This window comes from Schistocerca piceifrons, chromosome 3, assembly GCF_021461385.2.
Source record: "Schistocerca piceifrons isolate TAMUIC-IGC-003096 chromosome 3, iqSchPice1.1, whole genome shotgun sequence".
NCBI classification, from domain to species: domain Eukaryota; kingdom Metazoa; phylum Arthropoda; class Insecta; order Orthoptera; family Acrididae; genus Schistocerca; species Schistocerca piceifrons.
Window position 1 is genome coordinate 737,994,223 of NC_060140.1, and position 23,750 is coordinate 738,017,972.

Genomic DNA, 23,750 nt, shown 5'->3' on the forward strand with positions numbered 1-23,750 from the left:
GGTTCTGATCTCTTTTTTTTTAAACTCATATATGAACATTCTATAATGAAGAGACAGTAAGGTTTAGCGTTTATGTTAAAATAAGAGAAGTTGTCTATGAGTATAGTGATGTTATGTCGAGGTAGGTCTATATATGCCATGATGATGAAATGTAGAGATTTGGATTGGGTTGGTCTGGATTGGATTGATGGGTTAAATGGACCAAACTACAAGGTCACTGGTCCCTCCATCCCACATGCATCAAGCTGCAATGAGTCCTCTGAGGTGAAGGATACAGAAGACAAATTTTGAAGAACCTGATCCGAGAAGCAATAGAACCAAGAGACTGAAGCAAGTAGAAGTGAGGGAGGTGTGAGAAGAAGTAAGATGGGTGAGTTACTGCACCCAGAAAGCAGATTGAAGCCACCAGGACATGTTACACAGTGGGAGAGGAATCCTCTGCATCTGACCAGTGTTTCCTCACCCTCCATTAATAAAAGAAAGACTAACAATGCAGACAAGCTGACAAAATATCAGGAAAGAGAACAAGAAGAAGAAGAAGAAGAAGAAGAAGAAATTAAAACAACAACAAATGTAAAAGAATAAGAAAAATGCAAAGATGGGAAGGGCAAAAGCCATGCCAGGTCACTGAAAAGAGGCAAATATAGGGCCCACTAAGTTAGAGCGGGAAATGGGCACCCGTCCAATTCCTTAAGAAGTCAGCGAGGCCAAAGTGCCCTACCTCACTGAAAGGTAGAAATCGCCTTCATGAACAAAACCTGTAACAAGATCAGTTGCTTTGACATTGTCCACTAGCACCAGAGGCAACATGTCAGCAATTTTATGATTTTGTCATAAAGAAGCCAAATTAGGGCAATCCACTTGAATGTGGGCCACCATCAGATGGTTATCACACTGACAGTGGAGGGGATCCTCATGTTGTAGGATGTAGCCATTGGTTGGCCTAGTGCGTTCAATGCAAATCCAACAGAGTGGTGGATTCATGTGGAGAGCAAAAAAGGAAGACTGGAGACTGTCATATGGTCATGGCCCCCTTTATTGCAATTTGTTCTGAGAAACCAGGGCACACCATTCTGTGTTCCAAGCTTCCGAAAACTGATGGCATAGAGTCAACCGAAGGTGCACTTCCTGTATCCCAATCTCGTAAGTCGGCATCCTGGTAGCCAACTTGGCCAAAGGGTCAGCATATTCATTACCTGGGATCCAATGTGACCAGGGGTCCAGATGAAGATGACCAACCGCCAAGATGAAGATGACCGATCATCCAACTTGGCAGAGATCAGAAATGAGATCCTGGATATTGTCAACCAATGGGTGTTAACAGTAGCCGTGGATGAAGACTACTCGACGTGTTACTGCTCACATGAAGGCATACCAGTTTGTCTTGTTTTGTTTTGTTTTAGGGCACAAAAACAACTATGGTCATACACGCCCATGTCAAAACTGTAGAACAGGAAGACAAAGAGAGGAGTTAAAAACGACTACACATTAATCTCAATCAACTGAAGAGAAGACAGCTAAAAACAGGGTTGTGAAGAAAGGTCTATAAAATACGTCAGAGAGAGATGGGAGGTCCAGAAATAAAAATTAAATGGCCTTTGTCATATTGCTATGACGGATAAAAAGTAAAACGAAGTCGACAGCCCGCACGTCATTAGATAAAGTGGCCATTAACTCATATGGCAAACACAAACGAGAAAGTAAGCGGTTGAAAAAAGGGCATTCTGTCAGGAAATGGCAGACCGTCAGAAATTTAGTGCAAGTTGCAGAGTGGTGAGGGAGCACCACTTAACAAATGACGATGGCTAAAAAGACAGTGCCCAATATGCAACCTAGTTAAAATGATCTCCTTGCAGTGTGAGGGCTAAGAGGCGGTCATCCAAGTAGGGCTAAGAGGCGGTCATCCAAGTCGCTGGGAGAGGCTTAATAACCTGGAGCTTGTTTCCATGAAGAGAGAACCAGTGGTGATGCCAAAGTGACACCACTTGCTGACAGACTGCAACACAGAGATCTTCGGAGGGAATGTAAGACCTAGTAGGCTCAGGTATGAAGACTGCAGCCTTGGCAGTAGTGTCAGCGGCCTCATTTCCTGTCAGACTGACGTGACCAGGAGCCACATAAACATCACAGTGGTTCCATCAAGAGTGAGCAAGTGACAGCTTTCCTGGATCCATTGCACTAAGGAGTGAATGGTGTACAGCACACAGAGGCTTTGAAGGGCACTAAGAGAGTCTGAGCAGATGATGCAGTTGAGAAACCTGTGTTGCCAGATGTATTTCGTGGCCTGATACATGGCAAATAGCTCTGCTATAAATAATGAGCAGTGTCCCAGAAGCCGGTACCAAAAAACGTCGGAACCAATGATGAAGGCACACTCAATACCACGGTGACTCTGAAAGCCAGTGGCATACGCAAAGTCACAAAGTTCCATGCGTAGTCATGAAACTGAAAGCAATACATCAAGACTGGAGGAGTGTCCTTAGGAAGTGAAGGAAGGCCAAGCAGCTAGACAAAGCCAAAGTGGTGAAAGGTTCACACCCACCGGTAAAGTTGCAGGTAGCAGGAGGTTAAGCTGCTGGAGCAAGAGCTGAAAGCAAAAACCGGGAGGTAACAGAGAAGAGGGATGCACCCCATATTGGTGATCAAAGGAATCATCTAAGAAGGAGGCACAGGATGGGTGGCCACGCTAGGCACACAAACGGCATTCATATCTGGTGAGGAGAAAGTCACGGCAGTAGGACAGAGGAAGTTTGGCAGCTTCTGCAGAGACTCTCAACTGGGCTAGTGTAAAAGGCGCCAGTGGCCAAACGGATTCCACGGTGGTAGACAGTATTGAGACGGTGTAAGAGGGACGGATATGTAGATGCATAAATGAAACACCCATAGTCTAGTTTCGAATGGACAAGGGACTTTATTCACATTTTAATGAGATGCTGATGAAGTATAGGTTGTATTATAGTATTTTGGAGATGATGAATAAGGTAAGATTGCTATGTGTTACAAAAGTTTATTCTGCACTGTGGTATGTGTGATGATCAGTCGTGTCATGTAGTATGTGTGTGTACCTGGGAAAATCATGAATGTTTTTAGAATTTAGTGTGTGTGTGTGAGTGTGTGTGTGTGTGTGTGTGTGTGTGTGTGTGTGTGTGTGAGATGACAATATGAAGAAGTATGCTGACAACATCTGATGCGTTCATAATGGTACATTTTGAAATGAAGAAAATAGTAGAATAGTTAGAATAGTTATTTGTGGAAAATGGAACTTCCTGGCAGATTAAAACTGTGTGCTGGACCAAGACTTGAACTCGGGATCTTTGCCTTTTGCGGGTAAGTGCTCTACCATCTGAGCTACCCAAGCACGACTCAAAACCCATAACCACAGTCTCACTTATGCCAGAACCTCATCTCCTACCTTACAAACTTCACAGAAGCTCTCCTGCGAAACTTGCAGAACTAGCACTCCTGAAGGAAAGGATATTGCAGAGACATGGCTTTGCCAAAGCCTAGGGGATGTTTCCAGGGTGAAATTTTCACTCTGCAGCAGAGTGTGTGCTGATATGAAACTTCCTGGCAGATTAAAACTGTGTGTCGGACCGAGACTCGAACTCGGGACCTTTGCCTTTCACAGGCAAGTGCTCATTTTGTGGGAAATGTTTGGAATAAAGCGATGTTGCAACCTAATATTTAGCACCAACTAAGTGTCTCTTGTAACAAGTCTAGACTACTGAAGAGAATCCAACAAGGGAATCTCTAGGTTGGAATGTCAACAATGCAAGGAAAAGATAGATTGGTACTTACTGTAAAGAGACACATTAACCTGCAGACAGGCACAAACCAAATATCAGACTAGACTAATTTGTGACCACTCTATCAAATGGGCTTGTTAAATTTCACTTTGAAAGTAATTTTATTTATAAGAAGAAACAAACAGAGGTTTTCCATTGGCACTAGATATCATAGGATAAGTGGGATACTGAGTGGTGATTCTTCAAATACAAGTTTTGAATGTGCTTGTGAGTTCAGGATGTGGAGGAAGGGCATTCACAAGGAATTTATAAAAGAAAAATATACGTTAATAATTTTTACACTGATGGGAGTGGTTTGATAAGTCTGGTTAATTTCCATGATAGAATGGAACATTTTTGCTGTGTTTTCATGGCTGATAAGCCTGACTGTTCCAAAGATCATACAAAGAATTTAAAAAATGTACAGTATACAGTTCATTATTGACAACAGTATGGAATTGGCCAGTGTGTCGATTGCAATTGAAAATGGAGAAAACCGAGTTTGATATTGTTATTAAACATTTTCATTTGAAGGGTTGGACTGTCACACAAATCAAAATGGAACTGGATGAAGTTCATGCTGCACCAACTGAAGACAAATATACTTTTGGATTAATGAATTTAAACATGATTGGACAAGCACTGAATATGAAGTGTGCCTCAGCCATCCAGTTGAGGTCCCCACAAAGGAAACCATTGACGAAATATTTGATATGGTAATACAAGATCACCAAATAAAAATTAGTGAGATTACTGAAGGTGTAGGCATCTCAAATGAGTGAGTGCATAACATCCCGCATGGGGAATTGGCTACAAAGAAGCTGTTTGTTAAGTGGGTGCCACAACTGCTCACAGTTGACCAAATGTGCTTCTAGCATAACATTTCAACACAGTGTCTGGCAACGTTTAACCATAATGTGCTAGACTTTTTGTGGCCATTTGTGAAACCTGGATTCATGATTACACACCACAGTCAAAATAAAAGCCAGTGAAAGTGCACCGAAGAAGACAAAGACCATTTTGTCAGCTGCTAAATTGATAACCACTGTGTTTTGGGATTCTCTAAGAATAATCCTCAAAGATTATTAAAAAAAGACAGAACCATAACAGTACCCCGTTATGCTTTATTGTTGTATCATTTGAAAGTTATGTTGGCCTAAAAAAGACCAAGGTTAGCATGCAAAAAGTGCTCTTTCACTAGAATAATGCACTATCCAACACATCAGTGATAACAATGGTGAAAATGCATGATTGGGCTTTGAATTGGTTCCTCATCCACGCAGTTCAACAGACTTAACCCCCAAGCACTTCTTCCTGTTCCCTAATTTGAAACTTTGATTTGTCAGGATGAAATTTTCATCAAATGAGGAAGTGTTAGTTGCATTCAAGTAGTATTTTGCAGAGTTTGACAGAAACTATTTTTCTGATGGGATGAAAAAGATGGAGAATCACTAGACCAAGTGTATATCCCTCAAAGGAAGTTGTTGAGAAGTAATATGAGTTGTTTACTGAAGAAACAGTTTTCTTGCTATTTTACCAGATTTATCAAACCACCCTTGTAATGTTAAAGCTGAACTTTGAATAAAATGTCAATGTAATGTAAGCAATAGGTTAGAATTTTTCAATATTTTATTTCACAAACAGATACAGACACTACAGTCACTTTGAAAAGCAAACTTCCCATTCTGGTGCATGTATGCCATGACAAAAGTCTCGCTAATAATTCTTAAATGTGATACATTTAGTGGGGGATTTGTAATGTAGTAGAATAGAACAATATCAAACGACAAGTGCGGTTTCACAAATACTGGAGATTGTGACACTATCACTTGATGTTTACGGGAAATTGTACGTGTGCAGATCCGAGGCATGTTCCCTTTTTAAAAGCAGTTGATTTATCCACTACTGGCTTGCTAGGCCTATTGCAGCTTCACCAGAGCCCCGTTAGCCGTCACGTTTCAGGGTTCCCATAGGACCTTCCCAGCTACTGTAGCGGTCCTGGGGCACACGAAGTCCCCGCTGTACATTGCCCCTATAGGCAGTCCCCTACTTTGTGCCGTTGCCCATCTCCCACGACTTGGACGAGGGGTTGGACTTATGGTGGAAAGACAGAACACGATGGAGAGGCTTGTGTTTCCGACAGACCCAGCCAGTGGCTGGAAACTGTCCAAGATGATGATGATGTATGTGTGCAGAAGTTTAAACTGTAAACATTTGTAGCTTACTGTATCTATGAAAACTAGTAGACTTATCATGCAATTAAACAAGTAATATCCAATGCTGACCTATTTATAAAAAGATCCTATTACAAGCCAAAAATATTCAAACATAATGTAAACATAGCCCTAAATTATCCTTTGTAAAATTAATGCACAGAAGAGAAAAAGTAATTATGATAGAGACACTGTAAAGATGCAAGATTCATATTAGGAACAAAATTTGTGCAGTAATTGTAAAGTAATTAACAGAAATAATTAAGGCATTGTTACTAGTGAATATTTCACTAAAGTAACTATTACAGATATTGTCATGATTTGTAAAGTTAAAAATCCATAACCAGCTCTATGAAAACATATAAATAGCAATTGTAAATTCAACTGTGTTCAGTTTAAACAATACATAACATGACCAGGTAATTGTTGCCTCTTATACAAGCAGCTACAGCAGTAGCCATGGAGAATCAGTCTTATGTCAGTTTTTTTGGTAATAAACCCATGTCAGTTTTATTTGTGTCGTCATGCAATAAACATATTTTAAAAGCATTCTGTATGTTTCAACTACTGTTTTTGGCAAACCCGTTGCAAACTGCCTTACATTATACAAAACTGAACCCAGATGCCACTTTAAGTGGAATAACTACATTAAATCTTAGTTACACACCTCAATCATCTCTACAACAATCAGCAAGTTAATAATTTAAATATAGGACAAAAGCTGGTTACGTTTTACACTCTTGCACTTTTGCCAATGAACTGCTAAGACTTAATCACCAGTATGCGGAACTAACTATTTTTAAGATTTTGTGGCGTGTCAATTGAATGTTTATTAGTTGTCCATAGAAATGAATATAAACTATTCAAACCAGTTATACACATCTCCCTAGCATATACAATTCCGACTGTTCCAACATTCTTGAGCTCATTTTGGGCAGGTTCACATCTTCAAATAACAAAAATATTATCAATAAATGTTGCTCTTCTGGTATACACATTTCAAGAATTGACATTTAGAAAAGAACAAAAGAGGGTATGCTCACTTTAATTTTCTTCAAGTAGCTGACAGAAAACGTCCCCCTTGCTGCCAATTTAGTGCCAAATCAATGGAAATATTGAAAAAATTTGAGAGCTTGTGCTCACAGGCAGTCGACAGACAAATGATCAACAGTCAGAGATTAGTGGTTTATCTTGGAGCTCAGTTCAGCAAATTTGTGGCAGACAGGAGATTTTTTCTTCCACCACGACAACACACCTGCTCACACAGCCATCTCTGTTGGACAGTTTTTTGCTAAAAATGGCAGGGTTCTGCTCACACACCTTACTTGCCCGCCTACTCCATGTGACTTTTTCTTATTTCCAAGTATGAAAAGGGGCATGAAAGGACAATGATTTGAGAATACTGAAGAAGTCAAGGAAAAAAAATGAGGCAGGAGCTGTCAGCCATTTCTAAAGATGATTACAAAAAAAAAAAAAGAAGGTTCGAACAGTGGAAGCACAGGTGAGACAAATCCATTAGTTGTAATTGAGAGTATTTTGAAGCAGACAAGGTTATTTTGTAAACAATTTGGAAATATATAGATTTAAAAAAATAATTCCTTTTTTTTTAATTCTCATTGCTACAACTTTATGTTTACAAAACCTTTCCCTTTCTTGTATCTTTCCTCCTGTTGCATAAGAAGCAACTACTTGCTGCATAATAATATTTTTCACCATTTTTCTGTTTTTGTGCATGTGTTCTAATTACCATGTGCCTTACTCAATTCTGGAAAATTACTTCACCACAGATTTGAAACATTGGGAGAATACAATGATAGAAGCAATGAACTGATAGGTGGTCAAAATTTAATGGTAACTGACAACAGTTGTGAAAGCATTCAATCTTACATGATTCTTGCTATTCTCTCCTCACTAAAATCTCAACAGTTTGTAGCAGACACTTTGGTTTATTGCCATTTCTACAGAAGTTCATTTTGCAGGCAACAGAATACACTACTTCAACTTAAACAAATGAGACTGCTCAAAATACTGAATAGCTATTTGTCATGGTTTATTGGTGTACAAGTGTTTTAAATGGTGTTCAAGTTTCATAATAGAAGACAATATGTCTTCTGTGACTTCGGTCGGTGTTCTTTCAAACTGCACTTTGCAGACTATTTTTCAATATGAACATAATCATTCAATAGAGAAAAACCAGTAATCAATATTACAACAGATGTTCAGTCTCCCCCCTCTTTAACTGCGGGAAGTTTCACCAAATTCAGTGAACTCTGAGGCAGTGGACAAGCAGTTTACTACATATATGTTTTTGCATCCTCTGGAGCTGGAAAATGGTGGAATTCATAAGTAAGCTTACAGAAAAATGACTAAAAGAAATGTTTTAGGCCGTCAAAGGAATTAACACAGATGTGTGTGGTCTGAAATAGATTCTGCTTTGTAGAAAGACATCATTAATTTAACATATTTGGAAGGTACACAAATTAGCAACATGAGTTTAATAACTTTTGAGTCAAACCTCTTACACTACATTTTTATGACAGAGAGCAATTTCAAGTCTGTAGTACACTGTTCATCTACTGCCAATGAGTTGACCAATCTTGGTGAAACTTGTTATATGCCAAGTCAAATTGTTCCTTTCTAAAATGAGCACTCATTGCTTTTGTATCAATGTAGTAGTACACAAAAATTGTCACTTTTCTTAAAGAAGTACTATACTTCCCTCAAATTAATTCTTGCAACGCCAAATACTGTACGAATATTTTACTCTACAAGTAGAATCAAATTACATCATTATCTTCATTTAAAATAGCCTTAATTTAAGACATGAAATATTACACAGACACTATAGCCTAAAGTTATGTACTCATGTATTATAATGAATTAGAGATTGCTTTCCTACGTACTACAGTACCTCAACTGTCCCTGTTGCATTAAGTGCATCAGCAGCCTGAAGCTCCGTAAATGGATGGTTTGAACATATCTCTAAAATTTGTGTTTCCAGTAACTGTTGACGAGCCTCTTCACAAGAGGGGTCTAGTTTTAAAACCTCAAGAAATGCTTTCTCTGCTAACGGGTACCGCTGTGAAGGAAGAAAGAAGCAATGTTTAAAATGTAGTTGAGTAACATTTTATTTGTACAGTATGTAGGCCTATCCAAGAACGAATGGGAAAGTGCAAAATTAGATATAAAATTACAAAGAAGCAAAATGTCTGGCCAATATTTACTCCAGGAAGCAAAATTCCAGTACTGACACATTTTAAACACAAAAAACTAATCCCCGCTGTTGGAACTTTGTTTCTTTTCCTGCTCACAATATGTAGGCCCAGTCATCCTGGAGTCTGGGTGATTTACTACTTCTTTTTAACCTTCCCCAACATCTCCCTCTTTCCTCCCTGAGGAAGGAGCTAATAGTTTGGAAGGAATTAATAGTTTGGGAGGAGTTAATAGTTTGGGAGGAATTAATAGTTTAGAAAACTGGGATTAGAGTCTTCACTTTTAAATGTGTCTATCAGCAGTACCAGAAGTTTACCTCCTCGAGGAAAGAAGCACTGGCCAATCTCTCTCTCTCTCTCTCTCTCTCTCTCTCTCTCTCTGTGTGTGTGTGTGTGTGTGTGTGTGTGTGTGTGTGTGTGTGTGTAATTTCACAGCTTTCTCAAGTGTATTTTTCCTTTTGATAAAATTAAATACATATGCACTTCTTAATAAGTACTGTGTGTCTTTTATTCCAGTACATGAACCTGGAGACTTCCTTCAGGGCTACTGAGAAGAGTATTGGTGATATAAAATCTCCTTGTCTCACATCACTTTCAATTATGAATTGCTCTGTTCTGATGAAGTCTGATGGAAGCTATAGCGTTAATTTACATGTTAGCCAGTATACAAAGACAGACTGAGTCAGTGCCTTGTCTGTCAAAGACTGTCAACATAGATTTTGTAGAAATTGAGTCAAAAGCTTTCTCAAAATCTAGGAATCCCGGTTAAAGTGGTAATTCGTGCTCACTGTTCTGTTCTATATGCCACATTCACTTCTAAAGCATATTTGTTTCTTTCCATGATAAAATGCATTTTTTTCCTATATAGTTGGTGTAAGTTTAGTGAACATCTTGTACATTACAGAGGAGACTGACAAATCTGTAGAATTTTTGTTGTGTCTACGTCCATTATTGTAGAGTAGAACAATAGCTGAGTTCCTCTGTTTCAGCACACAATGACTGTCGATGAATGAAGCAATAATGGCTCAAACCATCTTTCAAAACTCACTTCTGAGTTTTTCTTTTTTTTATTCTCAGTGGACCATCTGGAGCTACAGCATGAAGTGTTCCCTGTTATCCACTGATTTACAAACAGTTTCAAAAATATCAAGCAGTGCAGAATGTAACTGAGTAGTGTACAGCTCTGGCCAGGTGTACTAACTGGTGGCTGTTGGCAAGCTGTTGCCAGATTGTGATTCACATGTACTTGATAGTCACATGCACCTCTGTTACTCACTGTAATGGTTTCTTCAAATGTAAAAATCAATGTAATTATATAATTACATTTTTGCAGAAAAATATTGATTTAGGATTTGTCAGTCACATCATTTTTAGAGCAATGTAAGTGTATAATTTTTTTTTTTTTCTTTTTTTTTTTTTTTTTTTTTTTTTTTTAAAAAGCCTTCTCATTCAGTTCCTTATTTCCAGTCTACAGTGTGTAGAATTATTATAGACAACATCAGGTATTATATGTTTATATGAAGTAGATATCAACACAAATCAGAGGTAAAAACTCTTTAAAAGGATAAAAAATATAACTACTGCAATTTCACGCATATTGTTGTCGTTGTTGTCTTCAGTCCTGAGACTGGTTTGACGCAGCTCTCCATGCTACTCTATCCTGTGCAAGCTTCTTCATCTCCCAGTACTTACTGCAACCTACATCCTTCTGAATCTGCTTAGTGTATTCATCTCTTGGTCTCCCTCTACAATTTTTACCCTCCACGCTGCCCTCCAATGCTAAATTTGTGATCCCTTGATGCCTCAGAACATGTCCTACCAACTGGCCCCTTCTTCTTGTCAAGTTGTGTCACAAACTCCTCTTCTCCCCAATTCTATTCAATACCTCCTCATTAGTTATGTGATCTACCCATCTAATCTTCAGCATTCTTCTGTAGCACCACATTTCAAAAGCTGCTATTCTCGTCTTATCCAAACTATTTATCGTCCATGTTTCACTTCCATACATGGCTACACTCCATACAAATACTTTCAGAAACGACTTCCTGACACTTAAATCTATACTCGATGTTAACAAATTTCTCTTCTTGAGAAACGCTTTCCTTGCCATTGCCAGTCTACATTTTATATCCTCTCTACTTCGACCATCATCAGTTATTTTGTTCCCCAAATAGCAAAACTCCTTTACTAATTTAAGTGTCTCATTTCCTAATCTAATTCCCTCAGCAGCAACTGACTTAATTTGACTACATTCGATTATCCTCATTTTGCTTTTGTTGATGTTCATGTTATATCCTCCTTTCAAGACACTGTCCATTCCGTTCAACTGCTCTTCCAAGTCCTTTGCTGTTCTGAGAGAATTACAATGTTATCGGCGAACCTCAAAGTTTTTATTTCTTCTCCATGGATTTTAATACCTACTCCATATTTTTCTTTTGTTTCCTTTAATGCTTCCTCAATATACAGATTGAATAACATTGGCAATAGGCTACAACCTTGTCTCACTCCCTTCCCAACCACTGCTTCCCTTTCATGTGCCTCGACTCTTATAACTGCCATCTGCTTTCTATACAAATTGTAAATAGTCTTTCGCTCCCCGTATTTTACCCCTGCCACCTTCAGAATTTGAAAGAGAGTATTCCAGTCAACATTGTCAAAAGCTTTCTCTAAGTCTACAAATGCTAGAAACATAGGTTTGCCTTTCCTTAATCTATTTTCTAAGATAAGTCGTAGGGTCAGTATTGCCTCACATGTTCCAACATTTCTGCGGAATCCAAACAGATCTTCGCCGAGGTCGGCTTCTACCAGTTTTTCCATTCGCCTGTAAAGAATTCGTGTTAGTATTTTGCAGCTGTGACTTATTAAACTGATAGTTCTGTGATTTTCACACCTGTCAACACCTGCTTTCTTTGGGATTGGAATTATTATATTCTTCTTGAAGTCTGAGGGTATTTCACCTGTCTCATACATCTTGCTCACCAAATGGTAGAGTTTTGTCAGGACTGGCTCTCCCAAGGCCGTCAAGCAGATTACCACACTAATAATAATGCATAATCGGTCTATATGACATATTCTAAATGCACTAATACCAGCTATAAGACAGCTGAAATCTGAAGTTGTGGGAAAAAAAATTACCAACAAACTGGTTATTGTAAACACCCACCTTGTTTTCCAAATTTTTGTACAGGCACTGAGCACACCAGTTCACCAGTTCACTTTGGAATTCAGTGTCATATAAATGGGTTTTAGTTGTGAAGGAATACAAAACACTAATGATTTAATTTGTTTACAATACAATAATTTATTACGTTATTACTCACAAAATATTAACATTGTAACTGCACAGTAAACTGAGAGACAAGTGTAAAATCTAACAGGTGTCCCACCGCAATTGTCTTCGCTCAAGTTCTCCGCAATGGCATTCTTCTTATTCTTCTTCCTTGCTGTTCTCATCACCTATGGTTGTTGAGCCATCATTGCAGTTGATGATTATAAGCTTCATTATAGTGTCTCTCATAAGTTCTTTCTGTAGATTTTCTGCATGCTGAACACATTTCTGACACTGTCCATTTCTGAATTTTCGAAGGCCTCATGAACTAAGCACCCAACATCTTCGGTTTGAAACTTGTTTCTCGTGGTTACTTCTCTCTTGATTTGGGCCCATATGAGATCAGCCGTGTTGTAGTGGCAATGATAAGGCTGTTAAGTGTACTACTTGGTGACCCTTTTCATTTACCAGTACTTATAACCGATAAATAAGTAATCCAACATTTCAGCTCCTGCTGTTGGAGCTCGGTTCATGACTACCAAATGACATTTAGTGTTGTTGATGGTGGTGGTGATGGAACCTTCATCCACTAAATCCAAAAAATTGGCCTCAAACTGATTTATACACTTATCTGTGTTCCTGTGTTAGTTTTAGAACGACAAGCACCTGAGTTTTAGTTTTTCTTTATCTGAAAACTAATTTTCTTCATTAAGGAAACCAGTCTTCACTGACCCCCTTTGCATAATAATCAGCCTGGCACATTTCCAAACAGGTACCTTACATGCCCCCCGTTTGGCTCAAAAACTGCCACATATGCTTTAGTGAGTGGGTGTGAGTAACCAAAGTTTCATCCGAACAGAATATAGGTTGCATGACACCTTTAAGTATGCAGCGAATTTCATCATCCACAAAAGCTTGATTCTGGAAGACACTATGTTGCTGTGTTCAACTAAACTTTAACCTACCATCATTTGGACACTTATATTTAAATCCTGCATCATTTAATATGTGTCTCATAGATTTAACAGAGCCAGTAAAATTTATTTGTTCAATTAACTTTTTTTCAGTTTTTCTGATGTGCACTTGCTAGTATCGTAAAATTCATAGACTGTATGCCTGACAATGTCTTTCTCAAACTAGTTTAGTTTGGTTAAAAAGTTGTGCTGTAGAATATTTTTCCGAAGAGAAGCAAATGTTGGAGATTTTCTCCTCATGGCACATGCTCTGGACAGTTCTTAATCCAACGCCACAAGCTGCAGCACAAATAGCCTGTATGTTACCCACAATTTTTTTTTTTTCTTACAGTGGTTGCTTTTATTGGTAAGATATCACTGTATTTCTTGATATGCCACTACTGGTTATGTCTACATTCTGCAAATATTTCCTAATGAGTGTGCATGTGGATACTGACACTTCGCCATCACTGTTTATGGTTTTGCTTCACCACCAAAACACAGTTGCCTTTCTCAACTGCATTTTTTCTGTTGTCAAAGTCTGTCATGTCCAATTTGTTTGTAAACCCGACCTACAGGCTTTTTCATTTTCAACTTAACACAAACACTTCCACTCACGAAATAAATTGCACTAATAACAACATAAAGTAGACTCTTCACTTCGAGTCAAACTGTCAAATAAGGAATAGAAAACAAGAATGGCACAAATCAACACATCCTCTCGACACTGAGGCTCACTGGCACTCGATCTACGCAACTACAGATGCTCAGCATTGCTATTTCTTTCATGTTAAGAGTGAGAGTGCTACACAAGGCTAGGCACAAGTGCGGCATCAGCACCATTGCAGGCATCTGCCAGTATGCCTGACCAGAGCTGTGAATGTGTATTAGTTACAAGCAGCTTCACATCAACACCACACACAAATATTGAACGCTGAGCACAGTCTCACGTGTGTGTATTTTCATCAAGTGCGTGTGAAAAAGTAACAAAGTTCTGACCCATTTTCCTGAACTGTCTCTCTAAATACCCCGCCATACCCAGGATTCAACAATTCATTTTGTTTCAAAGGCAAACTTCTTCTCTTGACTACACAATTCCGCCTTGGAAATAAATTTTGTACAAGTGTAAACATACACGATTTTATGAGATGTTCACATGAAAATAGCTTGGCACATACACCATAATGTGAGTAACTTAATAGTTTGCTCAAAGTGCTTCCTTCTTTGCACTGTCACTCACCTACACATTAAAAACATGTTATAGTACATGAGCTATTGCTGAATATTTCTAAAACTTTTTAAACTTACACAACTTAGTACACTGTTTTTAATCCCAGCTTAACAACTCTCTGCATGCTTTATTTCTATCTACTTTTAATGTGCTGCATGAAGAGTGTACAATAAAACATTATTAATAAAACTGGATGTTATACTTCTTAGTAGAACTGATTGGATATTTTGTGACGTACAAGACACTGTGGATGTCAATCCATATGGATAAACAAAAATTACTCCTCCCAAAACAGAGAAATCGGATTTCCATGACTAATCATATCTACTGTTATTAATTTCAGAACACTAACAGGAAAAATGGTTGCTATGACAGTGAATAGGATTGGGGAGAAGAGAAGTTTGTGGCACAACTTGACTAGAAGAAGGGATCGGTTGGTAGGACATGTCCTGAGGCATCAAGGGATCACAAATTTAGCGTTGGAGGGCAGCGTGGAGGATAAAACTCGTAGAGGGAGACCAAGAGATGAATACACTAAGCAGATTCAGAAGGATGTAGGTTGCAGTAGGTACTGGGAGATGAAGGAGCTTGCACAGGATAGATTAGCATGGAGAGCTGCATCAAACCAGTCTCAGGACTGAAGACCACAACATGACAGTTTCAGCTTCACAAGATAGGGCAGGGGGGGGGGGGGGGGCAGTAAGTACACCTTTCCCTACTGACTGCACCCTCCACACAGGCTCTGAGCCATGGCAGAGAGCATTCCTGAGTGCTCCTGATGTGTGGGGCCTTTACAGTGTAAGGCACTTCAGGTGTTAAATGTTCAGAGGGGATCCTGTCCAGCAAACTCTCAATCCACCACCAATGTCAGAATTCCTGAAGTACTCGCTGTTTGAAACCACCGGGATGGGGGCTCTGGCTTAATGCATTACAGAAATAGTAAGCATTTTTCATCATTTGCCACTACAGAACAATAGATTAATGAAAATGTAGAGAAATATCTTTTCAGTCTCCCATAGTTTATGAACTATCATTTTGCATTCTTCGTAATTTCTTAGGTTTAGCAGTTGTGTCCAATTAAAATTGAAATAACAAGAAGTTTCACTGGAAATCCTGATCTGCTCATTTCTTATCAAGCTCTATGCCCATGGGCTTCCTCCCCCCCTCCCCCCCCCCCCCCCCCCCCACACACACACACACATATTAATAATATAGAGATCAGTTAGAGAAGCTAATTTCTTTATAAACTGAAAAATATTCACAAATATATCCTACACAAGCATGCATCTTATGTTGTAGGTACCACCAGCATTCAGTTTGTGTAAAACAAAGTTACATTACTTGATTAAAATATCATCAAAATTATTGTATATACCGCTGTTAACTTAGATACTATATTATAAGATTCATTATGCCACCCTTGCCAAAGTTACAAAATATTCTACATTCTGAAGTTAGTATTATACAACTCACCTTCAACAATTTCATAATTTCACCTTGGCGATAAAACGATTTTTTGTATTTGGGATGATATTTAACTAATTTATCAGCATCCTTCATTGCACTGAAATTGAAGCATAGTGCTGTGTCACCACAGAAAGTATTTCCAAATACAGCAACAATGTAAATTGTGAATGTCTTGGCCCATCACATTCCCACATATTTCAGTTTTGCCTTTTTCTCACGGAATATGAGCAGTATTTCAAAAGGAAAAAGCATGGAACTTACCAACAATATTTTAAAAGAATTCTTACTCACTTCGCATAGTCCTTAAGTTTGATGTAGCACATGCATCTGTTATTTAAAAACCGTTTATCTTCCCCATGTTTCTTTATAGCCACAGAATAGATATCTATGGCTTCACGATACAATTCAAAAACTTGTTTCTGGTATGCTTTCTTTCCCATCTCTTCAAGGCTCTCCATTACTATCCTGAAATTAGAAATAACCACTGTTGTTGCAGTTTATTAGGACAACAAATAAAAGGCCTACAAAATGGACATGGACTGGTTGCTATCTCTACAAACTATGAACTTAGATTAATTGCAAATTTTTAGAAAACACACAAAAATTTTTCACAGAAGACTAGATCGCAATCTGATCATATCCAGCCCTGGTTTCTTTTTCCAAAGCTCAATAAAATAGTTAAAATCTGACAACAGACTAAATTTAATGTCCTCCTCTTACCTCTCTGTCTCCCCCCCCCCCCCCCCCCCCCCCATCTGCTAATATTTAACTTAGTCTCTTCCAAAAAATATTCGCAAATCCCTCTAAGACATCATCCCAAAAACTTAAAAAAGGCTATCGTTTTTAGATTAATCCAAACCAATCGCTAAGCACATAAATGGATAATAAAATGTCCCTCCACTAGCTCGTCTGACTGCTGGTGGTGGAAGAATTTATCAGCAGAGATGAACATATGGTTGCAAGTAGTTTTCCTTAACAACACTGTCTGACTGTCTCCAAAAGTAAATTTCAAGAGTTCTACAGTGCCTTGAGGAGTGAGAGCATAAGATGCTGTCAATGGTGGGCCTTTTACTTGGGTGGCGATGTTTAGCTTGAACACCCTCTTTTGATATTTGAGAGAGAAATGCTGAGTGCCAGCACTGGGTTTTGACTTTAATTTACTGACTTCTCCTATTACACAGTACAAGAACTCATCACAGTCACAGATAATATACAGCTGGACATTTGACAAGGTGAACACATGCCACTTTAAGTAATACCCTAACAAATGCTTTTACCAGATTATGAGCTCTACTAAAATAAGTACCTCTGGCAAAGTTTTGCGTATGCTAAGACATATCATGGTTTGAAAACCATGTTACAACTGTAAATGTTCCCGTGATGGTGGTGGAGCTGAAAACCTAGTTATATGTGTATGTGCATGCAATTGCCTGTATAAAGCATTTCACCTAAAACAGAGTGGTTGACTGTATTTTCTTCGTACACTGTTTCTCTCCTGAAATTTACATGACCTTTTTTTTAACTGCAAACAACGCAAATTAGTGAAATACTGATCAAGAAACTGCTGTAAATGCTCTATATCTCTACAAGCAGGATGTATTTAATAAATTTTGTTAATTTTCACACCTATACTTCCCGCAAAAAATTAAGAGTAATCCTCCAACAAATAAAAAATATGATCTTCAGTAATGAAACTCCGCACTGTTGGTACATGGTAAACTTTTAAAGAAATAAGAATATAAAAGTGGTATAAATCACAGCATAAAAGCAAATTACATCAGCAACAATTCTAAATATAATGTAAATGAGGAGATATCAATACTTACTGTAACGTTCTGAAACAAACATATAGCCCAACCCCCCAAAGCATTGCCAGTGCAACCCCCCACTCTCTCTCTCTCTCTCTCTCTCTCTCTCTCTCTCTCTCTCTGTGTGTGTGTGTGTGTGTGTGTGTGTGTGTGTGTGTGTGTGTGTGTGTGTGTGTGCGCAGCTCCAAAGATGTGCATTTTCTCCAAAAACTTGGAAAGAATTTCAGTCTTAGTTATGTGTCTGCCAACTGCCCAATGACTCAATTATACATTGATGGTATATGATTACTCCTTCCATTATTTATACTACCAAAAAGCTTTAACTGAAAATCCATGTGGAATATTACTTAGGATCAGCTCACTCTTTTGTAGAAATACTACAGCCTCATCATTTCTCTTAACTGTGAATATCCTTGTCAAAGAAAATACTGGAGGCAGAACCAAAACACGACCGCAAACTGCATGAAAAAGATTTCTCTTGACCAACATATCACAATGGAAAAACAATTCTCTTTTTAAAAAAAAGCAGCTTCCGGACATGGCCCTTCTTGCTGTAAAACACTCTTCAGGATGAAAGTTAGTTTGAAGACTACAGTGTTACAAAAGACTAACCCATCAGAAATGTGGTTCCCTCCTCCTGCTCTGGTCTGTCAGTTTTGTAATACCTGCAGTTCTGTAAAACTTGACAATTTTCATATCTACAAATGATCATCTGTTCAATAAGTAACTCAGGTCTCTCATTTGTGCTAAAAATCTAATTTTAGCTGCTCTCAGCTGAAGCTTCCAACTATCAGAAAACAAATTAATGGAAACACTACTCCAACACCTCACCAAGTGCTACAGGCACAATGAAGTTCATGTTAATCATCTATATTAGCACATACCCAAAAGAAAACTGACAGTCATGTTATCAAGCTACCCTATAATAAAAGTAAAGCTATTAGCAATCCAAAAGTTGAATTTAAACAGCCCAGTGCTAACTGCAAATACCTGGGAATAGTTCTCAATGTCTTATCTTTTAAGAAACACTGTATTAATACTGAAAGTAAACGCCCCTAACATTATCATTTGGACTTTGTTTTAAACCTAGCCCACAGTCAAAGAATAGTGTTCTGCACTTAGACAGTGTCTTGTAAACAATGCTACAAATGTGATAACTACAAATGTGATAATAGTAACATGCAGACACATGTTATCACCTCAGCAGATCTACTGTCTGGCCACCAAGAGTTGTGACCCCATAGGGAAAATCTTAAGTGAATAGCATGCTCAAGTGTGTCATTGAAATGATAAAAGCTGCAGCAAAGACTACAACAGGAATATGTGCTCTGTCATGCTAATGATGCAACAATGGCACTTATTTTAAAGGCCACAAAACAGCTGAGGTTATAATTGCCCAGATAAGGATTTAATATAGGCCATTTTCTAGGGAAAGCACTTAGTGAGTCTCGAAGTTAGTTGACACATAGAAGCCTAAACAGCATTAGTAGTTGGATAAAATATAAAGACAATGAATTTGGAACACTTACTTATACTGGCCATGCAAACTGCATCTAGCCCTTGGCCTCATTCATGCCAGCCTTCCTGTCAGCTGCATCTTTATCTCCCAGACCCAGTATCCGTATGCCTCCCATGGTATTTTCTTTTCATCTTGTTCTCAGCCATCTTAGTGGTCCTGTACCTGCGGCTTCTCCACCCATCATTGCCTTTATTACCGTGTTTACCCCTCTCCTCCTCACTGGTCTGTACCACATGAGTCTTTTAGTTTTCACACATTACTATGTAAAATAGTGTATTATTGTCTGACTTCCCTGTTTTTCCGTATTCTCCACTGTTCATTTTCTACTTTTTTTTTTTTTTTGTCGGGGTTCATGTCTCACCTGTGAAGCACACTTTTTGTTTGACAATAGTTTGTTATATTCTTATTTTTGTCTGCCTGGATAGTAACTTCAATCATAGGATGTTACGTATAGCCCCTAGACATCTTCCCCTGGCTTGAATTTTCATTACGATCTCTTGTCCTATAAGATTTTGCTGGTTGATGTTGACATGAGGTATATGAATGTGTCCGACTTCTGTATTGTTAGGTTCCTGATTGTTAGATGGTTTGGTCCTAACTGAGCTCTTCTTCCTATATCATGAACTTTGTTTTATTTTTATTTATACTTAGATCTATAGTCTTAGCTTCTTCCATCAGTACAGTTCCCATCTTCTCCAGGTCTTCCATGCTCTTTCCTATCACCACAATATTATCTGTGAAAGCCAGAACACATACCTTTTTCCCCATTGTGACTCCTGCACATTCTTGTTTTACTCTCCTCAGGGTGTTGTTGAGTGCCAAATTGAAAAGGGTTTGCAATATAATATCTCTCTGTCTCACTCCTCTTTTTGCCTCAAATGTACACCCCCTGTACTTTTTCAGTACACTTTGATTCCATCACACACATTTTAGTTAGCTTTATCAGCTTGTCCAGTATTGCACCCTCTGCCATTACCCCTCCACATCCCCTCTCTCACTATGCTGTACTATGCTTTGCTGACATCTATAAACATACAAAAGGTAGCCTGACTATCCTCCCAGTTCTAATCCAATATTTGTATTAGTGTGAACATTTGGTTGGTTGTTGACTTATCCATTCTGAAACCTGCTTGTGCTGTGTCTAATATTTCTTTAGGATATGGGTTGAGGCTTTTCAGTATAATTCTTGACGTTATTTTATGCACATCCATAGTAGAAATATTCCTCTACAGTTCTGTGTCAACATTTTGTCTCCTTCTTGTATATGGGACATACAGCAGCAGTTTTCCATTCCTCTGGCACTATTTCTTTCTTCCACACATCTTTTATCAATTTGGCTAGCCATTCATATGTCTTGTCTCCCCCTTCTTTGATCAGCTCTGCTGATATCACATCTATGCCTGGGGCCTTCCCATTTCTCAGTCTTCTCATTGCCCCCTTCACCTTCATCAGGGTTGGTTCTTTGACTAATGGTTGAACATTCTTGTTGTTTTCTGCCCTGTTTTCATTCCTATAGATGGCTACCGGGTTGTACAGCAGTTCTCTAAGTATCTCCTCCAGTTCTCTAGATTCCCTTCATTTGTAGAGATCAGTTTTCCATTCTCGTCCTTCATTATCACAGGATTAGCTCTATACCCCTTTCTATAGCTTCTCATTGTTCTGTAAAACTATTTACTATTGTTCTGGGTCCAGTCCTCCTCTGCCTTCTCTATCTGTTTATTTATAAATGATCTATTCTCTCACCTAACTGCGCTGTTCATTTATCTCATGGCTGTCCTGTATTTTATTTGATTTTCATGTTTGTTATTGCTCATCATTGCCAGTCTGGCTGCCTTCCTGGCCTGAACAGCTTTTCTACATGTTTCATGGGCCCATGGTTTGCACTTTATATTGCCATTATTGTTATCTCCTAATAGCACCTGTGCTGTCCTCTTTATAACTGCTGTTATTGTTCCATGTTGTATATTCATCTTCTTTCCTACCGTTTTTGTTCTCTAATTCTGTGAATCTATTTCTAAGCTTAATCTTAAATGTCTATTCACCTCCTTTTCTTTTAGCCTACTCACACCTACTCTTTGGGTTATTTTGCCAGTGTTGCTCTTACTTGGTTTTTTTGGTAATGATTGTTTCATCTTTATTAGCATGAGAGAATTATCCATTCCTATCACAGCCCCTCTCATTGTCCTAACATCTGTTACTGTCTTTTTATGTTTTTTTTTCTCTATCAACACATGGTCTATTTGGTTCCTAGTTAGCCCATCTGGTGATGTCCATGTTGCTTTGTGTATGTCTCTTTGGGGCAATGATGTACAGACTACGTTCATATCTCTAGCTGTGGTGAAGTTGATGAGCCTTTTATACCACTATAATTTTATTCAGAGTGCAAGCTGAACATGCCTGTATATGGTTGCCATTGGCATACTTGTCCTATTTTGTCATTTAAATCTCCCACACAATTTCTAAGTCACACTGTGGTGATCTGGAGTGCATGTGGTCTAAGGTGTCATAGAATTCATCTTTTATGTCTTCCTCCTTGTCCTCAGTTGGGGCATGGACACTTACTAATGAGATGTTTCTGTATTTATCTTTGATCCTGATGTACCATATCCTTTCTTTGCAACAAAGCACAAATATAAAATGAGCAACTACAATGACCATCCTTTAAGAATCCACTCAGTATAAGTCTCTAGAATAGCTGTAGTCCACAGTCGAAAATTAAATCTTTGCAAATTGCTACAGTGAGTAAAGAGTAGAACATGTTCTACAGCCCGTGCTGTGCCTGCTAAAACATTAGATAGCTCAGATGTCAAATGTACATGAAAGTGTAAGGTGTTAAAAAACTTACATTGTATTAGAATGTGGTATGCTGTCAGTGGTTTGTTACAGTGACAGCAAAGTAGAGCATGGTCACTGTTTAGCAGGTAACAATAGCTGACATGATAGTGCCCAATAAGTAATCTGGTTAAATTATCTCCACACACAATATGGACAAGATGTAGTTGCCCAAGCCATAGAGAGGGGTTTACTCTCCCGGAATTCGTTTCCGTGGAGAGATGAACTCTGTCCGTGCCAGAATGATGGCATATAGCAACACTGAGATCATCCAGGGGGACAGAACTGCTATAAGGCTGGATAGTAAAAATGCAACCTTGCCACCGGCATCAGCAGCTTCATTCCCCTACATGCCGACATGTCCAGGAATCCATATAAACGACACAATAGTGCTTGCATTGAAGAGTGAGTGTCAGCCTTTTTGAATACATTAAACTACAGGGTGGTATGTGTACATTGCACAGAGGCTCTGGAGGACACTGAAGGAATCAGAGCATACAAGAGATTGACAGATTAAGTATCGCCAGATGTGCAACTAGGCTTGATAAAGGGCAAGCAGCTCTACAATAAAAATTGAGCATTGGTCTGAAAGGCAATTCATAAAAACCTCTTCACTGACAACAGAGGCACATCCCATGCCATAGTCATCCTTAGACCTATCAGTGTAAATGGAGTTGCTGTCCCCAAACTCATACAAAGCTCCAGAAATGTCAAGCAAATGATATAAGCCAGAGTAGTGTTCCTTGGAAGCAAAGTAGATGGGCACAGATCTCTGCACAGATCAAATGAGGGAAAGACTCTCGATCCTGGGAACAAAGCAGATAACATGAGATTAAGCTTTCAAAGTAGAATATGAAAGCAATCTCCAGGAGGCAACCAGGAAGTAGAGCTTGCCTCATACTGGCAGAGGATGGAATAATCAAAAGAGGAAGTATCAGTAGGTGGCTAGGCAGAGAGGACCATTGGCAAGCATATTTGCAGAGTACGTCACACAGGGGCTCATAACTGGACTGGTGGGGAGTACACCAGTAGCTAAACAGATTGGATGATTCCCTCCCCCATACCCAGTGGAAAAGTGGAAGGCACTGTCTATGCTCCGCGGGCAGACATTGTTGAGGCAACACTGAGATTGCCACTTGAGTTTGCCGAGGGCTGCAACAGACTGCAAAATTATCAACAAAGGAAGGCACCTAAGATGCTCGATTGGAGACAGTTAATAACGTGTTTGAATGCTATAGCAAATAGGTCATGCTGAACACAGGAGCCCTGAGGTAACCCATTCACCTGAGTGAAAAGGTTCAATAAAGTCGGACCCATGTGTAAATTAGAAACCAAGTCGTTCAGAAATTCCATAATAAATTGGGGCAGGTGGTCTCAGAAGCTCCATCTTTGCAACTTATGGAGGATTCCCATCCTCTAGAAGTGTCATATGCCTTATCTAAATCAAAAAATATGGCCATAA

At 38.8% G+C, this 23,750-nt stretch overlaps 1 protein-coding gene across 4 annotated transcripts in view; it reads right to left on the minus strand.

Moving 5' to 3' along the window:
- LOC124787767 overlaps positions 1-23,750 on the minus strand; it is an 82,404-nt gene that overhangs the window by 46,037 nt on the left and 12,617 nt on the right. For all 4 annotated transcript variants that reach the window (XM_047254652.1, XM_047254653.1, XM_047254655.1 and 1 more), the window contains exons 2-4: positions 16,421-16,594; positions 16,136-16,226; positions 8,910-9,077 (exon numbers count right to left, since the gene is read on the minus strand). In XM_047254652.1, coding sequence (XP_047110608.1) covers positions 8,910-9,077; positions 16,136-16,226; positions 16,421-16,594 — 433 coding nt within the window. The remainder of the gene's footprint in view (positions 1-8,909; positions 9,078-16,135; positions 16,227-16,420; positions 16,595-23,750) is intronic.